This window comes from Lepus europaeus, chromosome 14 (assembly GCF_033115175.1).
Source record: "Lepus europaeus isolate LE1 chromosome 14, mLepTim1.pri, whole genome shotgun sequence".
NCBI lineage: Eukaryota > Metazoa > Chordata > Mammalia > Lagomorpha > Leporidae > Lepus > Lepus europaeus.
This window is the reverse complement of record NC_084840.1, coordinates 21,058,787-21,083,167: the sequence shown is the minus strand read 5'-3', so window position 1 is coordinate 21,083,167 and position 24,381 is coordinate 21,058,787. Positions and strand designations below refer to the sequence as shown.

The window sequence follows — 24,381 nt, the reverse complement described above, 5'->3', positions numbered from 1 at the left end:
CTCCCTCACCCAGCACACATTCACTGGGTGCCTACCACGTGCAAACATGCTGCTGGGTGCTGGGAACACTGAAATGAAAGGCTGCCTACTGCCTCCTCTCAAAGAACCCACAAGCTTTCTGGTAGGGAGTGTGTGACTGGGGGAAGGAGCATGGGGTGGGGTGAGAGTGGATAAAACCATCATTGTATTGAGATGTAGGAAATGATGCAGGAGTGGTGAGCATGGTGGGGGCTGTGGGAACGCCACTGAGGGAAGACACACTGCCTCTGTTCTTCCCTGCTACTCCATAAATCAAGGTCTTATTCATTCTGGCCCACACCTCTTCCCATCTCAGAATTCCTCAAGTTCTTATCAACACTACTCATTTTCAGTCATCCACTGGCTGATGTCATTTCTCGTATTGCTGTGGGTTAATTTTTTTAATTACTTTTCTTTAATTAAAAACAAAATTTGAAAGGTAGAGTTACAGAGAGAGAAGGAGAGACAAGAGAGTTCTTCTGTCTACTGGTTCACTGCCCAAACAGCTGCAACAGCCAGGGCTGGGGCAGGCAGAAGCCAGGAGCCACGAGTTTCTTCCACTGTCTTCCAATGCACATTATCAGGGAGCTGGATCAGAAGTAGAATAACCGGGACTCGAACTGGCACCCATATGAGATGCCAGCAGTGCAGGTGACAGCTTAACCTGCTCAGCCACAACAGCCCCTAATTACTATTCATATATGTAGGCTGTTTTTCTCCTCTGGTTTATAGGATCATAGAGGGTAAGGACTAGGCTCTAGACAGCTCTAAACCTCTCATGAAAACCACATAATCATTATTTGTGGCATAGGTGATGGATTTGGAACCACTAACAATCATAAAATACTGTATTTATTTCACTTTGAAAAACACACCCCTCCCCTCACTGTGAGGTGGTGACTTCTGCATGGCTTATTTGTGTCCAACCCAAGTCAAGAGGAGATGCTTTGGTTATCACTGAAAAATTCTACAAAATAATTTGCTCAAATGGTAGTAGAAGACATTCTTCAAATAAAATCTCAGATGGATGTCCACTACAGCAAACATAAGAGCACAGCCATTCTGGTAGGAGCTATGGTGACAGCCTGGTACTGCTGACCTCAGGAGGCAAAACATTGAACTCCCTCACCAGCAACCCCAGCGCAACTCCAGGGCCACTGTCACTACACCATGATGAAGGATTTGTCTTGCCCACAAATGTGTAGAAACTGGATACATGTTAATGTGACAATGCACATCAATGGGGAAAATGCTGGAAAAAATGGAACTAGGACAGGTAGCCATGTGGAATATAAAATAGAGCTAGATTCCTGCCTCATACCATTCTCAAAAATACATTCCTTATTTATTTAAGACAGATAATGTGACAAGTAACATGTTAAATCTTAGAAGAAAACAGAAAAAATCCCTATGATTTAGAAAAGGAAAGGTTTTGTGTGTCTGGATTTTACATATGTTCAAATAATAAAGAAAAAGTCTGATTTGACTATTAAAATTTGAAGTTATTTATACATCAAAGAATTAAAAAAAAAGTAGAAACATGAGCCAACTCTGAGAGAAGGTATTACAACCCACAATCATCAACAAAGGTCGAGTAAGCAAAATATAAAAGAAACAAATACACACATCAATCAAAAGAAAAAGAGAGGCAAATGCTGTGGTACAGCAGATTAAGCTACAGCTCAGGATGCCTGCATCCCACATCAGAGTGTCTGGGACTGAGTTTACTCTGATCCAGCACATGATAGCTCAAGTACTGAAGAACCAAGTAGGATTTCCTGGCTCCTGTCTTCAGCCTGACCCAGCTCTGACTGCTGCAAGCATTTGGGAAGTGAACCAGTGGACGGAAGATGTCTCTCTGTCTCTTCCTCTCTTTGTCACTCTGCCTTTCAAATAAATATATACATAAAACTTTAAAAAAAAGTTAGAAGAAAAATGTTCTAAAAGAGCCATCCCCAGATTGCAACATAAGAACTATCCTGAAGCCTCCAATTCACATCCTATCCCACATTAGACAGAACACAGTGAGCGAGCATCCTATCCTACGTACGTAGGTTTATATTTTAATATAGTTTATAACATATGTTACCTTGTATTACCTCAGTCTATCTATACAACAACCCTGGGTTGTAGGCAAAACAAATAGTATGCCACTTTATTGGCATAAATTGAGACTCAAGAAGTTAAATGACTGGTCCAAGGAGACACACATACACACACACACACAGATTTTCCTTATTGAAAAGCAAAACTTAGATTTTTCTACCTTCTAATTTATAATCTTTCCATTAATGTTTCCTTACTTTTTAAACATTTCATTTATTGAGAGGCAGAAAGAGATGGAGATGGACACAGAGACAGAGATAGAGATGCCAGACTCAATCCCGGTCTTCCCTGTAGGTGGCAAGAACTCAATTACTGGAGCCCTCACTGCTGCCTCCCAGGGTCTGCACTAGCAGGAAGCCGGAGTCAGGAGCCAGAGTTGTGAATCGAACCCCAGGACTCCAGTGTAGGATGTGAGCCTCTTAATCACCAGCATAAATGCCTGCTCCAAAAAAAGCTTCCTCCATTAAAAAAAAACACACACACACACACACACAAAAACCTGTACATGAATGTTTATAGTACCCCAAAACTAGAAATGATCAAGTTGTTCTTCCATGGGATAATGGTTAAACAAACTGTTGTACAACTGCACCAAGGAATCTCACTAAGCAATACAAAGACTGCACTATTGATACAAACAACAACCTTGATGACTATCCAGGCAATCATGCTGAGTGAAAAATAAGCCAGTCTTAAAAGGCTACATACTTGTGATTCCACTTTTACAGTATTCTTGAAATAACAAAATTAGATAAGGAGTAAAGATGACTGGTTGCCAGCAGCTAAGGACTAAAAGGGTGTGGGAGGTGGGTGTGGGAAGAGAGGGGTGAAGTGGGGGAGGGGTGGTAGAACTATAAAAGAGCAACATGAGAAATCTTGTATTAATGGAACTGTTCGGTATTTTAACTATATCAGCGGGGGCCGGCGCCGTGGCTCACTTGGTTAATCTTCTGCCTGCGACGCCGGCATCCCATATGGGCACCGGGTTCTAGTCCCGGTTGCTCCTCTTCCAGTCCAGCTCTCTGCTGTGGCCCAGGAAGGCAGTGGAGGATGGCCCAAGTGCTTAGGCCTTTGCACCTGCATGGGAGACCAGGAAGAAGCACCTGGCTCCTGGCTTCGGATCAGGACAGCGCTGGCCTTAGCGGCCATTTGGGGGGTGAACCAATGGAAGAAAGACCTTTCTCTCTGTCTATAACTCTACCTATCCAAAAAAAAAACCTCTCTTAACTATATCAGCGTCAATGTCCTGGTTGTGATACTATAGTCTTTCAAGATATTAACCTTTGTAAGAAGTTAACCTTTGGGGAAAATTAAGTAAAAAGGGGATGGATATACAAGCTCTCTGTATTATTTCTTTTTTTAAAGCTTTATTTGTTTACTTATTTACTTATTTGAAAGGCAGAGTGACGGAGAGGGAGAGACAGAGAGAGAGATCTTTCATCTTCTAGTTCACTTCCTAAATGCCCACAAGAGCCAGGACTGGGCTAGGCTGAAGCCAGGAGCCTGGAAGTTCATCTGGGTCTCCCATTGGGTGTCAGGGACTCAAGTACCTGGGCCATCATCTGCTGCCTCCCGGATGAAACAGCAGGAAGCCAGATCAGAAGCAGAGTAGTAGGGATTTGAACCAGCACACCAATATGGGATGTTAGTGTCCCAACCCACAGTATAACCTGCTACACTACAACGCCAGCTCTGTATTATTTCTTACAACTACATGTGAATGTATAATTAAATAAATTTAAATAAAATATTCCAAAACAATCTTTAAAAAAGGCCTGGGGCCGGCGCTGTGGCGCAGCAGGTTAAAGCCCTGGCCTGGGAAAGCAGTAGAAGGTGACCCAGGTCCTTGGGCCCCTGCTCCCACGTGGGAGACCTGGAAGAAGCTCCTGGCTCCTGGCTCCTGGCTTCGGATCAGCGCAGCTCTGGCCATTGTGGCCATCTGCGGAGTGACCCAGCGGATGGAAGACCTCTCTCTCTGTCTCTACCTCTCTCTGTAACTCTGTCTTTCAAATAAATAAAATAAATCTTTTTTTTTTTAAAGGCCCTAAATCACTCTCCCCTGATGAAGTACCTTTCTGAAGTTAAATAAGATAAAGCACGGGACGGCACTCCAGACTACCACGTGCTCTGCAACACTGGGTGCCATCACCACCTTCCGCCATCAATCATCCTCATCAGCATTCCTCACGGTCAGAGTATTCGCTTGTCCACAGGGCCTTCCACGTTCCTCCGCCGTTTGTTGTCCTAGCAGTGCATCTGCGTGACCTCTCCATCACTCTAACAGGCTGAAGGATCTCGCAGGAAGAAACCTTATTTATCTCTCCCATGCCACAACCTAGAAGAGCATCAGGTACATACATAGTAGGTGCTAAATAAATGGGTGCCTGATTGGAATTAGCTCATGATTTTCTTGTACAATAAAAAGGGTCCCAACACTGGAGGAAGTGAGGAGTGGAGGGGACTGAGAACACCCCAGCAGCCATAAGCCAACGCATTAAAGTTTCATCAACAACCTCCTCCTCCCCAAGTTGCTGAAAACCCAAATGCGGCAGAGGTCTGTTGGGAGGGTGTGGCATCAACAACAAAACCATGAGCTCAGCTCATCAGCCCTCTTGTTTATCCTATCTTGAGCTCTGCAGTGAAGGGACTGACCATTTACAGCTTAGGTCACTGAACGAGATGGGAAGGTGCGCTGTGGTGTAGTCTTGTGGAAAGGATTTAAAGGTTAGCAGACAGCACTTTTCCTGAAATGATTAGACTGAAGAACGGCCCAGGAGCAGAAGAATGGACTGTCTCATCTGTCAAGATCTCTCAGAGACCTCAGTCTCCGCCTGAGCAAACATATTTGGCTGGTGGGGTGGGGAGGGGGTTCCCACGCCCTGACAACAATGCTAGCTCCTCACTCCTACTCCAAATAGTTTTCGAGCATACAAAAGCACAAGCAGTTGCTTCGCTGCTCCTAATGTTATCGGATAATTTTTGAAATTCTTACTCAATTACATATCGCGCGCTTATCTGCAATCTCCACAGGCCAATAGCCCTGCTTTCACAGCATGCTCACTGAGCCTGCCGAAGTCAAGCATCCCTCCCAAATAATTCCAGCTCTCACAAACACGAGATCCTTTTACATTAAGTTTTGTGAGTGTGTGTGTATACAGTGTGTGTGTTTCATGTCTCTGTGTGCACGTATGTCTTGTAGTCAAGGAGGCTGAAGAGGAGATTGGAAGCAAGGGCAGGTTACAAACTCAGGAGGTTTCTGTTTTCACCTAGATAATGATGAACTCTTTTGCTACTGAATCCAGAAAAGCTGGCATTTCTAGACTGGCAGTCCTGCTCCTGGGCCAAAACAACAAAACAAAGCTCACACATGCACATTTACATTTGGAAAGAAGTACCTGGCACACAGGAGTTTCATGCTTTGGCAGAAGTGCTAGCACAGTTTTAAGAGCTAGGTGTTTCAAAATTATGCTGTTACTAGCCTTAACATACCCAGATCATGAACCTCACTAATCAAAGTAACAGATGTCATCTACCTCAAATGCTTCAAGGTTGGGTTTTAAATTACTGACAGCAGAGAGCTGAGATAACTTACATCACCATAAGTCACTGAATAAATGAGAGAGATCAAGAGATAAGGCACTACTGACTCCAACGATGTCTAAAACACAAAGCTTATTAGCGTCACTTAGAGATGAAACTTTAAACCAGGAGTAGGAGAGCTGAGTCGGAGAAGCCTGGGGTATCTACTCTCTGGTTTCTATCCTTCTCCCAAGACAGCACTCAACATCCACATTCTAGGTGGCAGTTTGCTATGAAAACCTTTGTTGGTCATAAGTCCTAAACGATGAAGCAAGAAAACAGTAACCCGCCTTCCACTTCCAGCTGGGAAGCTGAGAATCCCAAAGGTGGAATGGCTTTGTCCAATACTGCATAGCTATCATCCTCCCTCCCGATGAATGATATTTTTTAAATGCTGTAATGATAAAAATATGAGCTGTCACTATTATTAATAGCACTCATTTTAAAACAACAGACTGTTACTTAGCCTATTCATTAAGTGAAAAGAAAACAAACATAAACATAAAAACATTTCAACTCCATATTACAACATACTTCATCACAATCCTCAAAGAAATCCCTTAGTTGACAAAGGACCCAACATAAAGAGAAGAGGGGTATAGGAGGCAAGAGGCCCTCCTACATCCTAGGAGAGCCTGAAAGCACTTCCCCCACAGCCCAGATGTCTAGATCTACCCTTTGCTACCACTACCCCAATCTGTCCCAGCCCAGATGTCAGGGATTAAAAGCTTCCCACTTCCTTATTTCATTTTCATTCAAGACAATCACCCAACTTCTTCTTTCTTTTAAATTCAAGTAGTGCACACAACACTTACATGTCTATAATACCAAGAGTTACACAACTTGGTTTCCAGCCCAACACGGATGAGGAAAACCATACAAACCAGTAACAGGAAATTCCCTCACTCTGGAAATCCGAGCATACTGAAATCCTAAATTTAATATATTTACCCTGATTAAAGTATTCATTATCCCTAGTAAATCTGTCAACTCCACCTCCAGGTCCATCAAGTTTATTCCTCCCTCAATTTCTCCAACTGTGAGGCACATCTTCCTATTCGATCCAGTTGCCTAACGAAGGATTTCCTCCACTGTTCTCCAGAACTGCCACCCCCTGGAGTCCACCTCTGTGTGTGCAGCAGCCGGGGGTGGGCAGAGTGCTGTTTAGACCACAAAGGCTCCTGTGCCTACAAGTCTGTCTGCTCAAGAGGGGTAACCCATCACCCTAAATAGCTTAAGTAAGCTTGAATCATGAACAATGTCGCTGGAAGGATCTCAGACATTTCCCAATTTAATGCTTACTGTCCTAGATGAGAAAATCAAGGTAAATGCAGATCAAGCACCTCTGTACTTTTCCAATGTACATTAACTTCTTTTTAACCAAGATAATAGGAAATGAGACCAGTCAACTAAATGCATGTGGCTTTTTATAGCTGCAAAGTTCTTTGAAATGAATTCTTTCATTTCAGCCTCACAACAGTGTTAAGTCAGCCTGGGTTCATATTCTTTTCATGACTTACTAGTGCTTTGGAGCAAGTTATTTAACCTCACTGTGCTTCATCTGTAAAATGGGGATAATAACAATACCCATCTCAGAGGGCTGTTGGGAAATGCATGACTTGGTACTTGTAAAGCGCTGAAAGTAAAGCTTAGATATAAGAAGCACACGATAAATGCTCGCCACCATTACCATCATTTTCAAGGACCAAGATTTATTGTTCTCCCTTTATAGATGAGGAAACTAGAGATTTTGAGGTACTAGGTGAGTCTTCCCCCCAAAACCACAGTGAAAGCTAAACTAGAACCCAATTCTTATTTATTTAGAGAGACAGAGAGGGCTGCTATCTGCTGGTTCATTCCCCAAATGCCAGCGATGCCAGGGTGGGGCCAAGTTAAAGCTGGAAGCCAGGAACTCAATCCAGGACTCCCACAAGGGTGGCAGGGCCCCACGTACTTAAGCTATTACCTACTTCCTTCCTGGGTGCACATTAACTGGAAGGTCTTAATAATCAGGAATGGAGCCAAGACTCAAACCTAGGCAACCCAATATTAGATGCAGGCATCCCAACAGGCTGAACACTTGCCCCTAGAACACAAGCTTTCTGTCTGCAGATCCAGCACTCTTTCCCTTAGAATCTTTCTGCCTCAGCAGAACCCTGGAGTTCAGTTTGTGATAAGATAACCAACTGATCCCAAAGAAATATTGCTCCTAAATAGTACCTCATCTAACATGTCTGCCCAAAGAGCAGCTCACTCATCTGACAAGATCAGACCTACTAAGTCCCTCAAAAAATAAATATGAAGGGATTGCAAACAATTCATAGAAAACAGAATTTAAAAACAAGTTCATTTTAGTGCAAAAGAATTTTAAAGGATGAGACTGGTGTTGTAGCACAGGGATTTAAGCTGCCACCAGCAATGCTGGTGTCCCATGTGGGTGCTGGTTCAAGTCCCGGCTGTTCCACTTCCGATCCAGCTCTCTGCTAATGCACTTGGGAAAGCAGTGGAAGACGCCACCCCCCACACACACACACACACCTACATGGGAGACCCAGATGAAGCTCCTGGCTTCTGGCTTCAGCTTGGCCTAGCTGCAGCCATTGGAGCCATTTGGGGAGTGAACCAGTGATGGAAGATAAGTCTGTCTGTCTCTCTCTCTCTCTCTCTCTCTGAAATTCTGCCTTTCAAATGAATTTTTAAAAAAGAGAATTTCAAAGTTGTCTCATGACATGCATTTTCCATGAACTTTTTGAATACATACACACAACACACACACACACACACACACGAAAAGTGGTAAAAGGGAGCTCTCCAAAGGATTTCAATGTTTGCAGAAATTGTTGCCAACTCTTCAGAACCAGGATATATTTCTTTCCTTTTTTAAAAAAATTGTTTTAAGATGTATTTATTTATTTATCTATTTGAAAGGCAGAGTTACAAAGACAGAGAGGGAGAGACAGAGATCTTCCATCTGCCGGTTCACTCCCCAAGTGACCACAACAGCTGGAGCTGGGCCAGGCCAAAGCCAGGTGCCTGAAACTCAATCTGAGTCTCTCATGTGGGTGGCGGGGATCCAAGTTAAGCATTACCTGCTGCTTCCCATAATGCACTTTATCAGGAAACTAAAACAGGGAGTGGAGCCCAGACTCCACCTCAAGGACTCTGGTATGGGATACAGGTGTTCCAAAGGCCTGATCCCATAGGCTTTGAAGTTTTGGTGTTATTCTGTTTTGAAAGACTGGCTTGTGATTGCTTTTTTTTTTTTTTTTTTTAAGATTGATTTATTTATTTGAAAAGCAGAGTTACAGAGAGGCAAAAGCACAAAGAGAGAGAGAGTAAGAGAGAGAGAGAGAAATCGCCCATCCTCTGGTTCACTCCCCAAATGCCCCCAACAGCCAGAGCTGGGTCAATTCAAAGCCAGGAGCCACAGCTTTCTCTGTATCTCCCAGTTGGGTGCAGGGCCCAAGCACTTGGGCCATCTTCCACTGCTTTCTCAGGTGCATCAGCAGGGAGCTGGATCAGAAGTTGAGCTGCTGAGCCTCCAACTAGTGCCCATATGGGATGCTGGCACTGCAGGCAGCGGCTTTACTCACTACCCCACAGCACTGGCCCCAGTATTTCTTTTTTTTTTTTTTTTTTTTTTGACAGGCAGAGTGGACAGTGAGAGAGAGAGACAGAGAGAAAGGTCTTCCTTTTGCCGTTGGTTCACCCTCCAATGGCCGCCGCGGCTGGCGCACTGCGGCCAGCACACTGCGCTGTTCCGATGGCAGGAGCCAGGTGCCTATCCTGGTCTCCCCTGAGATGCAGGGCCCAAGCACTTGGGCCATCCTCCACTGCACTCCCTGGCCATAGCAGAGAGCTGGCCTGGAAGAGGGGCAACCGGGACAGAATCTGGCGCCCCGACCGGGACTAGAACCCGGTGTGCCGACGCCGCTAGGCGGAGGATTAGTCTATTGTGCCACGGCACCGGCCCTGGCCCCAGTATTTCTTAAAGCTCCTGGCATGTGAGTCTTTGCCAGCTCATGTTCTTGGGTTCCTTTGTTTTTTGTGCTTTGTCTTCCTGTGGAGCCCTGATCACCCAGCCACTCATCTTCTCCAGGGACAGCATTCAGAACCTGACCACCATGCTATAATTCTAAATACAGGATCCTGGTTCAAACAGCACAGACAAGGTCTCAGCTTTCACAATGCCTTTCATGTCATCTTTCCATTGATTAGTACATTTTTAGAAGAAAAAGATTTGACTTCTCCCTATAACAGATGGTATCCTAAAATAACCACAAAAATGGAGGCGGCACGCTTCACAGCTGTTTTTCCTTCCTCACGAATATATATTTCAAGTTCAGGACCATCCATTCAAAATGTGTAAGTAAGGTCAAGGCTAAATACCAAATAATTTGAAAAACCAGAGGGGAGAGTTTTCCCGTTTGTCCCTCCTTGTTTACCATAATCATGCACCTACTTCTACCCAGGTAATAGTGCTCTCTAAACACACACTTTGAAAAGTATCACAACAATTCCTTTTCAAGTCAACTCTTTTTTAACTCTTAATCAAAACAAATCTAATTTTTCTAAAATGTAGCTTTTGAATATCTGTTTAAAATGGTGAATAAATCCTGGCAAACATAGAATGTGTTTTGTTTCAATTTCTATTTTAAAACTCTTGGGAATTTCAGGGTTAATATTTTTCTTGGTTGGTAAGGTAAGAAATGTGATTGAAGAAATTTGATCAACTCAAGGATAGCTGTAGGGCGTGATTTTAAAGGGATAGGAGTGGGTAATAAGGAGAAACCTGAATTGTGGAGAAGCTCAATGGTGCTATACAGTTTGTACTTGTCCTTGTGGAATGATAATATTCACAATGTTTAACCTATTTTGAATTTCAAATTACATTAAGGAGGGAGTGGGCTTTTTATTAAGAATACGGGGAGAACTGCAGAAATGTGGCATTGTGGCACTGTCACATCCCACCTCAATTCAGAGGACTGTTCAATGCAATTGACAAAGCTTTCAGTGCTTACTATGTGCCAGAAGTTGGACACACTGAAATGAATAAAAGTTCTATCCAGGGGCCAGTGCTATGGCATAGTGGGTAAAGCCACCGCCTGCAGTGCTGGCATCCCATTTGGGTACTGGTTCGAGTCCTGGCTGCTCCACTTCTGATCCAGCTCCCTGCTAACATGCCTAGGAAAGCAGTAGAAGATGGCCCAAGCGCTTGGTCCCCTGCAACAACATGGGAGACCTGGAAGAAGCTCCTGGCTCCTGAACAGTGCAGCTCTGGCCCTTGCAGCCATTTGGGGAGTGAGCCAGCAGAAGGAAGACCTTTCTCTCTGTCTCTCCCTCTCACTGTCTGTAACTCTACCTATCAAATAAATAGATACAATTGAAAAAAAAAAAATACAAGTAGGCAGAAGCATGCTGCAGTGAGGTGCCAAGGAAGCATTGATAACGTCTGTGCAGAAAGCAAGGGGAGATGCAGGGAATCCTGCTTGAACCCTGTGCCGGGTTAACATCCGCAGGAAAGGTTTCCCAGGGTTGGTGGTATCACAGCTGGGCTTTGAAGAAGATGAAGCTTTCCATGTTCAAGGAAAAGGACCCATTCCAAACAGAGGACACAAAACTTGGATAAAGCAAAAAGCGTGACATGACATGAGGGAGCAAGGCCAGCAGAGGCAGTTCAGCTCTGTGGTCGTATAAAAGGAGAGCAGAGTTAGTGGATGCGATGAGTCTAAGTCTTTTATGCACTGATCTTAACAGAGTCACAACTTTATTTTTTAATCACTTTGGTGATGTTGTACAAAGACATATTGCTGAAATCAAATTAGAAAAACTAGTCTATTCCTAGGTCACTCATTCATTCATTCATTATTACTGGCAATAAAAACCATCTCTGGGCTACAATGTTGTTCTAGACATGTTTCCTCTCTGAGGTACCTCCTAGTAAGAGCTATTTATTTAGCATTTAACATTTGCCATACACTGAGCTAGGACTTTAAGCACATTTGCAATAAACAGCAAGGTAAGTCTTTTGTTCTCTCTGTGTAACTGAAGAAGAAGCAGGGAAGAAAGGCTGCCTGACTGGCGCACGCTCACAGAGCAAGGAGGTGATGTTGACAAGACTCCAAGAGAGAGCTGGGACCAGAGAGAGAAGACTGAAGTACAAATATTCCAAACACAAGGCAGGACAGATCAATGCCACCTGAGAACTATTAAGAGACATACACTGTGGCTGAAAAGAGTGACGGTCATTTCTGGTCATGGTGATCAGGGAAGCCATCCCAGAAAGGTAGGTTTATTAGAAGAGTGAGATTCCGGGCCGGCGCTGTGACATAGCAGGTAAAGCTGCCACCTGCAGTGCTGACATCCCATATGGGCGCCAGTTTGAGTCCCGGCTGCTCCACTTCCGATCCAGCTCTCTGCTACGGCCTGGGAAAGCAACAGAAAATGTCTCAAGTCTTTGGGCCCCTGCACCTGCATGGGAGACCCAGGAGAGGCTCCTGGCTCCTGGCTTCAGATCAGCGCAGCTCCAACTGTTTTGGCCAACTGGGGAGTGAACCAGTGATGGAAGGTCTCTCTCTCTCTCTCTGCCTCTCCTCTCTCTGTGTAACTCTGACTTTCAAATAAATAAATAAATCTCTAAAAAAAAAAAAAAAAAAACAAGTGAGATTTCAGTTGGTGAAGATGGAAGGTGGGGAGCTGGACAGCCAGAAAGGGGTGTTGCATGAGCAGCACTCGGAACTCAGACTCCAGCGACAGGTGAGGGTCTATTCTGTTCTGCCATTCATCAGCTACAGAGCCTGGGTATGTTACTGAGTGCCCTGCACCGCACTTGCAGCATCAGCAATATGGGATGAAGTAATACATTCCTCCTCCTGAAGTTGGTATAAGGATCATGAAATAGGCATTCAGCATAATGCTTAGCACATTGTAAGCCCCAGATCAACAGCAAAATGTTATCTAATAGTATCTGTATTTGAAGAATGGCAAGTATGCCCGAGAGGCCTCCAGGCCTCATAACGGAAACTGAGAAGTAGGGTTGAAGGGATGATGGACTGAAGTCAGATGAAGGACTGAGTTCCTGTCTACCTGAGCAGGCTGGTCTCTCTTCAGCAGGCAATGGGAAGCAATCATTAGAAAGAAGCCATATCCACAGCATAGGGAGTGCCCAGCCCCTCCCCCTGGCATCTGGTTAGCTGTGACCCCTTCTTTTTTTTTTTTTTTTTTTTTACTTTTATTTAATGAATATAAATTTCCAGTGTACAGCTTATGGATTACAATGGCTTCCCCCCCCCCATAACTTCCCTCCCACCCGCAACCCTCCCCTCTCCCGCTCCCTTTCCCCTTCCATTTGCATCAAGATTCATTTTCAATTCTCTTTATATACAGAAGATCAATTTAGTATAAAGATTTCAACAGTTTGCACCCACATAGAAACACAAAGTGAAACATACTGTTTGAGTACTAGTTATAGCATTAAATCACAATGTACAGCACATTAAGGACAGAGATCCCACATGAGGAGTAAGTGCACAGTGGCTCCTGTTGTTGACCCAACAAATTGACACTCTAGTTTATGGCGCCAGTAACCATCCTAGGCTGTCGTCATGAGTTGCCAAGGCTATGGAAGCCTTCCAAGTTTGCCGACTCTGATCATATTTAGACAAGGTCATAAAAGACAGAGTGAGGATAGTAACCAATGATCCTAAGAGTGGCATTTACCAGGTTTGAACAATTATACAGCATTAAGTGGGGAAGAGGACCATCAGTACACACATGTTGGGAGTAGAGCCATTGGTGGTAGAGTAGAGGTTATGATTACAAAGGAATGAGGCCCAAGTGCACTAGACAGGGCCTAGAACAAAGGACAGAGTCATTATTAGAGGAGCTAAGAAAGGTGCTGTCTAAGCTACAAGTAATTTTTCTGATTGAGAGGCAAATAGAACCTGATAGAAGGGGCTTGATAATAATCTGGTGGGCTTTAGGCCTTGTAAATTCAGAGGCCCAGACCTATCAATCTCTTCACATGGGGTATATCCTAAGGGAGGTGTGAACCTCCTAGGGGAAGGCACTCTGTTGACTTTCATTACTTGGCTGGCCTGGGAGGAGAGCTGGCCAGGTAAAGGCAGGTGGCATCTCTAACAAGAAATTTACAGTTCTGACTGCAATGTTGCTGACCCTACTTGACCATCCCCTCAGCTGCAGTGGTCCCTTTGGAAGTTGGGCTGAGTGAAGGGCTTTTCAGCTTAGAGCCAATAAGATCTGTGGCTCTGACCTGGGCATCCTTCGACTCCAGGGCAGGTCCATTTCCAGTGATCCAACTCTTGGCAGAGCTGCCAGGGCTCTTCACAAGCTGACTTCTGCTGAAGCCCAGGCTTACCACATTGAAAGCCACTGCAGTGGACTGGCCTGTTGGGTCTCCTTGAGGGCAGATCACTGTACAGATCAGCCATTAATAGGCCTGCCACCCATTGCTTCTGATGCTTAGCTTTCTTTTCCTCCTGGTTTGTGTTAAAGCAGACCAGAGGATGCAAGAGCTGTGACCCCTTCTAAAGAGGCCTGACGCCCTGGGGACTAGTTCAAGCAAAGTCCATTGGAAAATAGATATTGTCTCTTGTCAGCTCCTAAAATGGCCAAGATTTTTTTCCTTTTTATTCTCCCTCCATCCCGTGCTGTCCCTCCTAAAATACAGTAATGCCCGAGACATAGTTAATAATCCAACGTTTCTGGAAGACTGCTTACCTTTCTTTCACTAAGATTAAACAAATTTTCCAAGAACCAATCTATTTACTTAGCACTTTTAGAAACTTGGTGATACTTGGCTTTCAGTTATTTATCTTTAATTTGATGTCTCTTCTCAGACATGGCTTCTACTGTACTCATTTATTAATATTTTATAACGAAGAAATATTTAGGAATGATTGCTATGTTTCTTTAGATTGTGAGGGTCTCAGGATTATATCACATATGCAAAAGATGATCAGATTGTATATCTGAAACATGCAATTTAATAAATGTCAATTAAATATCAATAAAGCTATTAAAATACAGTAAATGTTTACTAACTCATGTTATTATTAAAAGGTATAAAACCTTAATAATATGTAATGCTCAAATTATGAACATAGATTCACATTCATAATATGAAAATGAATGCATTTATTAAAACCTTAACTCTAGGGAGCCAACACTGTAGCATAGCAGGTAAATCCACCCCCTGCAACGGTTCAAGTCCCGGCTGTTGCACTTCTGATTCAGCTCTCTGCTTAGGCCTGGGAAAGCAATGGAAGATGACCTAAGTCCTTGGGACCCTACACCTACATGGGAGACCTGGAAGAAGCTCCTGGCTCTTGGCTTCGGATCGGCACAGCTCCGACCATTGCAGCCATCTGGGGAGTGAACCAGCAGATGGAAGATCTCTCTCTCCCTCTCTGCCTCTGCCTCTCTGTAACTCTGCCTCTCAAATAAACAAATCTTTAAAAAAAAAATTTAATGCTAAAATATTTATCAGGACAAGTAATTATATAGAAATATATGCAAGGACACTTCAAAAAATTCATGAAAAACAGGATTAAGAGACAATCTACATTTTCCACAAACTTTTTGAAATATCCTTCTATTGGCCGGCACTGCGGCTCACTAGGCTAATCCTCCGCCTTGTGGCGCCGGCACACGGGGTTCTAGTCCCGGTCGGGGCACTGATCCTGTCCCAGTTGCCCCTCTTCCAGGCCAGCTCTCTGCTGTGGCCAGGGAGTGCAGTGGAGGATGGCCCAAGTGCTTGGGCCCTGCACCCCATGGGAGACCAGGAGAAGCACCTGGCTCCTGCCATCGGTTCAGCGCGGTGCGCAGGCAGCAGCGCACCTACCGCGGCGGCCATTGGAGGGTGAACCAACGGCAAAAAGGAAGACCTTTCTCTCTGTCTCTCTCTCTCTCTCACTGTCCACTCTGCCTGTCAAAAAAAAAAAATCATAAAAAAAAGAGAAAAAAAAAAAGAAATATCCTTCTATTCAGGTTTGCAAAATCTCAGTATCTATTGAGGATTTCTTTTGAAAAGTAAGATACACCTATGTTCATAACAGCATTATTCCAACAGGCAAATGGTAGAAGCAACCCAAATATCCATTAACAGATGAGCTAATAAACAAAATGCGCTACATACATACAATTGGATATTATCCAACCTTAACAAGGAAAAGAAATTCTGCATGCTATGTGGATGAATCTTGAGGACACTACACTAAATGAAATGACAACACAAAAGGACAAGCACTGTATGGTTCCACTTATGTAAGGTACAAAAAATTGTGGAAAAGGAGAATGGTGGTTACCAGGGCCTGGAGGCAGAGGGGAGTGGGAGTCATTGTCAAACAGGTATAGTTTCAATTTTGCAAGATGAAAAAGAGTTAAGTGCTGGGAATGGTGGCAAAACAATGTACATGGACTTGGTAGCATTAAACTGTCTATCTAGGAATGGGTAAGATGATAGGATGAGTCTTGTGGCACAGCAGGTTAAACTACTGCTTGGTATGCATCATCCTTTACCAGAGTGCCTGTTTAGAGTCCCGCACCTCCACCTCCCATCCAGCTTCCTGCTAATGTGCCTGGGAAGGCAACAGATAATGGTCTGAGTGCTTGGGTCCCTGTCACCCAAGTGACATCAGCTCTTTTGGGCACTTGGGGAGTGAGCCAGAGAAAGGAAGATCTCACTCTCCCTCTCTCTGGTTCTCCCTCTTTCTTCGTGGTTTTGCCTTTCAAATAAATAAATAAATAATCTTAGAAAAAGTAAATGAATGGTTAAAATGATAAGCCTTACGGTATTTTACCACAATTAAAACCAGAAAGGGAGATAGGAGAGTTCCCACACATTGCTGTCAAAGGTGTTGTTCTGTAAATGTTGAAAATGTTTTAAAGCACTCCCATTATTTATTTTTAAATCAAACAACTTCCAAGGTAACTCTTCAAGACTCCCCAGTTCTGGATATCAGGTTAAAATCGCTCACCTGACTTTTATTATCAGTGGAAATCTACCTATCAAGTGCTTCTTCACAATATGACAATACTTCCCTAATGCAGCCTTCAGGGGTCTGGGGTGTAAGGAAAAAGCAATTTCCATGAAGAACCTCTCTTCTGAAAGGCGAACTCAACAGATACTGAGCTTCACTGGAATGGAAAGATGGAATTAAAGTGGGGTGTGGGCACCTGCTGATTTCCAAAGGGTGTGGACCCTACATACCAGGACCAGGTCTGACTCTGTAAACTTCAGAGTGGATAAAGGATCAGGACTCTTCTTATCTTTCAACCCATACAGTGCAAGAGAGATGAGGCTGTAACTACCAGATAGGCTTCTCCAAAGGAAATGTCTGTTCCCATTCCCCAAAAGAAGGTCTGAAATTGGAAAAGCTAAAGATCCTCCTGAATTTGCAGCTTCCAATAGCACACAGCATCCCCTGGCTCCTGGCCCACCACCTGCTCCAGGGTCTTTCAACTCTGAGATGCAGAGTACTTGAATTTTCCCAAGAGCTTCATTTTCTTCCAGGAATTCACCTTACTGCAGAGTTGCTATTTTCCCTGAGCAAGGGAAGAGGAGCCCTCAATCATCTCACAGGAAGATGATAGCATCTGCTTGGGGATTCCAAGGGGATGTTTTACTGCAGCTTTTCACAAACTGATTATATTTAAAGCTCCCTTGGGGTGTGGGGGTTGGGACAAAAGAAGCTTCGGAAAAGACCTTCATTGGCATAGTGAAGAACTGCTCAAACCTCCCTGGGGAACAGGCTTGTTTAAATACCAGCAATCAGCATTCCCAAGTGCATGTGTGTGCACATACAATATGACCAGGGTTTGAAATTTCATCTCCTGCTCTCAAAGGGTCCTGAAAGGGTTAAAGTGTTCCCAGCAAAGGCCTATGCTTTTTCTATCAAAATGCTCCAGATGGAAATTACAGAATTTCACTTCTCAGCTCTGTGGTGCACTCACACCATTCTCCTAAGACATAAAATAAAATAAAATAAAATAAAATAAAATAAAATAAAATAAAATAAAATAAGACAAGACCCCCAATGTTCTCAAGAAAGAGAATTTCACTGCTTAGTACACAGTGCCACTCTGTTTCAGACTATTGCTCCTGATATATTTGCATTAACTGTCGATTTCAAGCCTTCTGAAAGACTAGAAAAACTCAAGGTATGGAGAGGGCAAAGGGAAGGGGGCAGAGTAAGGAAAGAACAGTAGCTAGGACTGTATGCAGTGATATGAATTCACCCAAATATCACCAAACGATCACCCCTAGTAACCAGGGTGTGCTCCTTAACCACAGTGTTTCAATCCCAGCAAAGAAGCTAACAGGCTAGAGGTCAAAGGCCCCAAGTTATGACCATGAATCTTACCAAGGCTGTAAAGAATTTCCAGAGATTAATGTCTATGAAAGTGCTTTGTAAATTGGAAAGGCCTATGTAAAAAAGCTAAGAATATTGCTTTCCAGTCAGACACTGGGAGGCATGAACTTTCAAAGGAATCTGAACACCCACAAACCAGAAACAATGACGGTTTTTAAGAAGGCAGCTACAAGGCAGGCTGAAGAAAGAGGCATGCCCCTTATGAAACCACACTGGGATTGAGCTGGGCCCCAGCCTCAGACGTCCTCCAGGGCTCTTGTAAGCAGGTGGTTTAAGGAGAGGCGAACACCAAAGTCCACTTAGAATACACCTGCTTCAAACCATCCCAATTGAAAAGCAGGAGCCAGGTGAGAAGCAGGACAGGGACTCTGGCAGCCCAGAGATACACAATTCATCTGTTCCTTTTACTCAAGAGGCAGCTGATGTCCAAAGGATTCATATGATGGATGCAAGGTACCTTTTGTTACTAGTAGATGCTCTTAAACTAGAACCCACGCTTCATTCCTAGGCTTATGTCCTAACACTTACCAGCTAGAGCTCTGGGAGTGAACAAGCAATGCAGTCTTAGTAGTTGGCCCAATTCAGCTAGAAGGAAGTCTCACCAAAAGATAAGTGGATTGCACCATTTGAGCACTCACGAGTGTCAGATACTGTGCTAAACGATGTATTCATACTATCTCCTTGACTCCTCACAACCGCTTTAGGAAACGCACACTATTTTTCCTGCTTTTCTAATTAGGAAACAGGCTCAGACAACCTGCCTGATGTGAAAGGCGAGATTTAAACCTGGATTCCTTCAACTCTAAACCTGCGCTCATAAACCACCAAACCAAACTGCTTTACTATTACAGCAATTTTCTTTTTTCCCTTGGCATCTCTAAGACAAGTAAGGCAGGCAGCAGCACGGGTCTCATATAATACAAAAAAACCCTGAAACTCAGAATTCTGACCCAGAGCTTCCAGACAGTAGGGGTGGGGTGGGGGGAGGGCCCAGAATCAACCTAGAACCCCAGTCCTTTATTTCCAAGTCCTGTGTTCTTCCATAAAGAGCACAGGTTCTAGAATATAAACTCTTTGAGGGTAAGGGCCCTGTCTTCTTCATTGTGGTGTCACCAGACCACAGGACACACAGTAGGTAGTCAATAAGTGGCTGCTGAATAAAAGAATGAAGTCAGACTGCGGTGTTTGTGTGACCTTGGAAGGGCAACCCTCTCTGAACTGTTTCCTCCTGAGGTGAATGGAAGGTGATAATAATACCCACTTCCTGGGGTGATGTGAAGATTAAACCAGATCATTCATGTAAAAGCACTTGGGACAGGCTGGAATATAATGAGTACCCAAATGTAAATTATTGTTATAACTACTATTATTCATTGACTGATTTTAGTTCCTTAAAATTTTTTAATTTTTTTTCTTTTTTTTTTGTCTCACCCTGGTCAGACTGTTTCACCATAAATACAGAATGGGGAATTGGGAATCAGTAAAACCGCTTCTAGTCTAGGATCTGCTACCACCTAGCTAGCTGTGTGACCTTGGCCAAGCCTCTTCAGTTCTCTGTATTCTTTTCAGCTGTAAAGTGAGGGATGTAATGATTCAGATCAGCGTCATAAGCATTCATGGGGTGCCTTCTCTGAGTAAGACATCACACTCAGCCACCTATAAAATTCTATGATCCTGAACAGCGTCAATGGAAAAATATCAGAGCAAAGCAAAACAGTCTCCTGCCTATGGCAAGGTTGAAGAGAAACCCCAAAGAGCAGACTGCATTACATCATCTCAATGAGCAACGTTTGTAAATACACAAAGTGTTTAATTTTGACACACTTGTGAGAAATCCTTTACCAATTGGCAGACACAGTTCTATTAAAATCTATCAGCCCTGAACCATCTAAAAAATAAACATGTAAAATCACTTTGCACCTTAGTCAACTGGCATGCTACTGGAGAGAAATCTGGGAAAGTCAAAGTTATTAACACTCCCTACGGCAAGAGTTAAGAATGGGATATGGAGGAAAAAGAAAGAAAGACTGAAAAAGAAATATCTGGTTAAAGCTGCAGGGGGGATTCCAAGAGCAGAACGCAGTGCATCTGGACAGGACACCAAGGCCAGTGGCCTATTGTTTACAAAAACAGGCCGGGATCATGAACACTGACAAGAGGCCAAGACCTCAATTATAACTCACAACCACACCTCTCTCAATCCCAGTTCAGCTGAAGCTATCAATCAGTCCACTCCCCCACCTTTGTAATAAACCTACCAATATCTGCAGCCAAGTGGACAGAAGGTCCCTTAGGGCACCCACAGCACTGACCAAACCGATGACATAAAAAAAAACTCCTGCAGGCACAATGGAGACTCCAAACTACCTTCCAACCATGCAGGAGATGAGAGCTGCCCATTTCACACTCTATCCCTAGCCCCCACCCCAGGCAATCATTATCCAGGAGACAAGGCCTTTCCCAAGTCCTCTATGATAGGAAAAAAGTCTCCTTGCATTGGTGCAGGGAAAGGAGGGGCCCCTCCCTCTGTACTCTGAAACAAAGGAAAATCCAGAGCTCCAACCATGTGGCCTAACATTCAAGGCCACCCACCTCTCCCACTCCCCAGTTAAGGTCTCAGAGCCTCAGCCACATGGCTCTTTCCAGTAACTGACCAGGAAGGGCCAGGGCCTTGCACAAACACATGCTAGGGCTCTTCCACTGGCAAGCAGCCCTCCTAAGGGAATTGCTGGCTAAGAAAAGGCTCTCTGGGCATGAGCGCTGATGGACCAGCAGAGTCAGGCAGTGGACTATGAGGAGACAGGTCACTGGGCTTCTCCACACCCGCATTGTTGCAGAGCAGTTAATGGGGCTTTGAAAACGTGTACTCCGGAGCAGAGGGGCACGATACAGAAGGGTTAAACTATTATGTCTTCCCACTTTCCAGAATCAGCACCACCCAGCAACCCTAACACCCCAACTCTGTTTAGAATGAGGTGAGGGCGGGGACCGCATGTGGGTGGCCTTATTCTTCCTGTTCTCTGCTCTGACTGCACACAGGGTAACCCCGGATCAGGCAGGTACAAGGGGCACCCAAGGTGGCTGTGGACTCCCTGTGCCCAGTGCCACAGCATATCTCCCGTTTTAATAGAGCGCATCAGAAAAGAAAGCCCCGCCCCTCCCACGGCGCTCCACAGGGTACACCTTCTCTCAAGGTTGCCTTTCTCTGTATGGACTGCTCTTCACCCTCCAGAACGAATGACCAAACACCTGTCAGATCTCAGTTGTCCTTCAAGGAAACCTGACCCAGACATGTGGAGGCAAATTGCCGCCTTTCTCTCTCCAAGAACCTCCTGCCCCTCCCCCACCGGGTCCGGCCTCGGGGAAAGGGCTGCCAAAATTATGGCCAGCTCCACAGGGACACCCCTAAGGCCCACTCTGAGAATTCCTCTCCAGCGCCTGTGGCATCGGCACTGCCCATCTTCGGCGGCTCAGACCCACCTAGGAAACCCACCTCTGGGGTCAGCGTGCCCCAACGTGCTCCACCCAAAGAAATGCACAGCCTGCCGATGTCAGTGGCAACACACGCCCCGCCAGCCCACACGGTCCATGCATCTGCTATTTTTCAAAGCCCTTACCTTTGACCTGAGTATCGTACTCCGCTATGATCTCCTTATCCTTTTTGAATTTGGCTGGAGACGTCATGTTTTCCCTCTTTCTTCCAAATTCGAATAATGAATTGATAGATCCACGGGAAGAATCCAACCACCGAAATCAATACCTCCAAGACCGCTTCTCCAGAGGGCAGAAGGGGCCCCCCGCGGTGGTCTCCAGCGCGGCGGGGAGCGCGGGGGCGGCGGGCTGGGCAGGCGGCTAAGGCGGGCACATGCAGACGGTGGCAGCCGGGCCGGGTGCGGTTCCTGTGCTAGCGGAGCCGCAGCCTCAGCATTAGCCGGGAGAACTGCAGCGCCCGGAGGCTGGCCTGGGGTCTGACATCAACGACACAGGCAGGGAGTGGAAGTCCTTCCGCACAACATGATGTAGGGGTGCGGGGGTGTGGACGCGCCCAGCTGTGTCCCCGGGAGGGAGTGGGTGCGTTATCGGGGTGCCGGGGGAGGGCTGGGCGTGCTTCGCGGTTTTTTTTTTTTTTTTTTTTTTTTTTTTTTTTGTCGTACAGACTCGAAGATGCTGCAAATCAAATCCCAAACGGGAGCCGCAGCAGCGCGGACTGGATCGGAAGTCGTTTGCTCCGGTTCACTTGCCTGTAAATGCAGGAAAAGGGGGAGGGGGCGATCAGCCCCTGCGCAGATCCTAATCGCCGCGGGGGTGGGGTAGGGGACGTCGCCCGGAGCCCGGCCTGGGCCCATTCATCTCGGCCAACCGCCGCCTGGCCGGGGAGCAAGGACGCTCCCTCCGGGTTTGGTTTTAAGGCTCAGAGAAAACACTGTGGAGCAGCCGCCTGCGCGGGCTCCGGGCGGGGACTGCGGCGGGAATGCGGGGCTCCGGGCGGGGACTGCGGCACCTCGGCGGCCTCCGAGCTCCGCCGGCGCTGGGCAGCAGCCAGCCCGAGGGGGCCCTCCCGGCCCTGCCTCCGACGCGGCCCCCGACCCCCGGCTGGGGCACCTCCCTGGACATCAAAGGGGATCAAAGCCGGAGAGGGACACGCCGCCCGGGCACAACTTTTCTCCGCTGCCGCCCCTCCTCCCCGCTGTTTTGTTTTTGGTTACTAGCTTCTCTTGGCAGCAAAATGGGGCGCCGGGCGGGGGGGGATCTGCAGGAAAAAGCCTGCTCGGCACGGGACACATCCAGGAAAACAATGCGGTCGGCAGAAGCAGGAAACGGGTTAGAGGCGAGGGTCGGGGCCGGGAAACCGAGGGGCGGGGGGCGGAAGGCAGCCATCGCCTCCCCCCAAGCCAGGGGCGAGAGTGACTCCAAATGCCACCCCCAATATTTTTTGTCACCCGTGCCCAGCGAGCCCAGATACCGCACCCAATCCCAGGCTCGGGGAGAGGGGAGGAGGAGGAGGGTCGCAATCCCGGCTCCCCGCACCAGGAGGTGCCCGCGGGGAGCCCGCCGCCGCAGCCGCGGCCCAGGAGGCCGGAGGGGCGCGGGCGGGAGCGCGGAGACGGGCGTCTGGCTCCCCGGCGCGCGGCGGCGGCGGCGGCCCTTCCTCCTCCTCGCTCGCCCCCTGCCCTCTGGGAGCCGGGAGGAGGGGCTCGCGCCGGTGTCTCCCGCTTCCCGCTGCCGGAGGGAGGCCCGCACACACAGGGGCAGAGAGAGGGCGCGGAGGCAGCGTGGCTCGCGCGGCAGGAAGCGCAGAGGCGGGCGTGAGCTGGGGTCCCGAGGCTGGCCGCGAACCCGCGGACGCCTGGAGCTGCACATGCCTGCCGGGCGGGCGACGACGAGGGGCTGCCGTGGGGGCGAGGGGCAGGGGGAGGCGACCGCGAGCTGCCGCCCCCGGCCAAGGGCACGGCTGGTAGCAACTCCGGGCACCGGGACGCGGGTCCGAGGACGGGAGTGGGGAAGAGAGCCGATCGGGGCGGGCCGGGGGTGGGACAGGGAGAGAGCCCCGGAAGCTGTGGGAACACCCATCCTCCTGGGTCCTGCGCTGGGACCCGGGCTGTCTGCCAGGGTCTGGAGACAGGGGAAGAGGCCACTCGCTGCTGACGGATGATGCCAACGGCGCTGCCCCGAGGCGCCCCGCGGCGGGACCGTGCCGAGGACCTGGGGAGGGGGTTGGGTGCGGGCTGCGCGACCCCGGGCAGACTCCCAGGCTGGTGCGATGATGGGCGGGGAGACAGGCGGTCCTGAGAAGTATTATGGGCTGCACAGGGAGATTCGGAGAGGGTCGGGGGCGGGGGAGGGGGGTGGTCTGAGGGACTCCGGGCGGCACCGCGAAGGCGCTGCGAGCAGCATCCGTACCCTCTGCTTCCCGCCCCAGCCCGGGTTCGTTCAGTCAGGGCTCCAGCCCGGCGGCCGGGAAGAAAGAGGAGAGGGAAGGAGCCTTTACCTGGCTCTGACGCGACGGGTCCCAGGCCCGCGGCTCCGCTTCCCACTCAGAGCTCTCCCCCTCTCTTGCCCGCCACCCGCTTCTACGCAGATCGGCCCCCCAGTCCCTAGAGAAGCCTCCGCCAACTCCGCAGGACCCCGCCGGGAAGCAGAACCCACCCCCTTGCCAATCACCGCCCGTTTTCTATCGACCGATAGGACCTCTAGCCAATAGAAGTAGCCGATCCCGAGAGGCCGGGAATAAGGGGGAGGAGCTGACGAAACTTGGAGGTGTGACTAGCGCTCACTGCCGAGGCGT

General features: G+C 47.1%; 1 protein-coding gene across 7 annotated transcripts in view; it reads right to left on the bottom strand.

Annotated features, from left to right (window-relative positions):
- SRGAP2 (SLIT-ROBO Rho GTPase activating protein 2) overlaps nucleotides 1–24,211 on the bottom strand; it is a 279,652-nt gene extending 255,441 nt beyond the window's left edge. For 4 of the 7 annotated variants that reach the window (XM_062210231.1, XM_062210233.1, XM_062210234.1 and 1 more), the window contains exons 1-2: nucleotides 24,085–24,210; nucleotides 21,713–22,336 (exon numbers count right to left, since the gene is read on the bottom strand). In XM_062210231.1, coding sequence (XP_062066215.1) covers nucleotides 21,713–21,779 — 67 coding nt within the window. In that variant the 5' untranslated portion in view covers nucleotides 21,780–22,336; nucleotides 24,085–24,210. Of the gene's footprint in view, nucleotides 1–21,712; nucleotides 22,337–24,084 lie in introns of all 7 variants that reach the window. The other 3 variants (XM_062210229.1, XM_062210230.1, XM_062210236.1) reach the window with 2 other exon arrangements.
- Nucleotides 24,212–24,381: the final 170 nt, after the last annotated feature.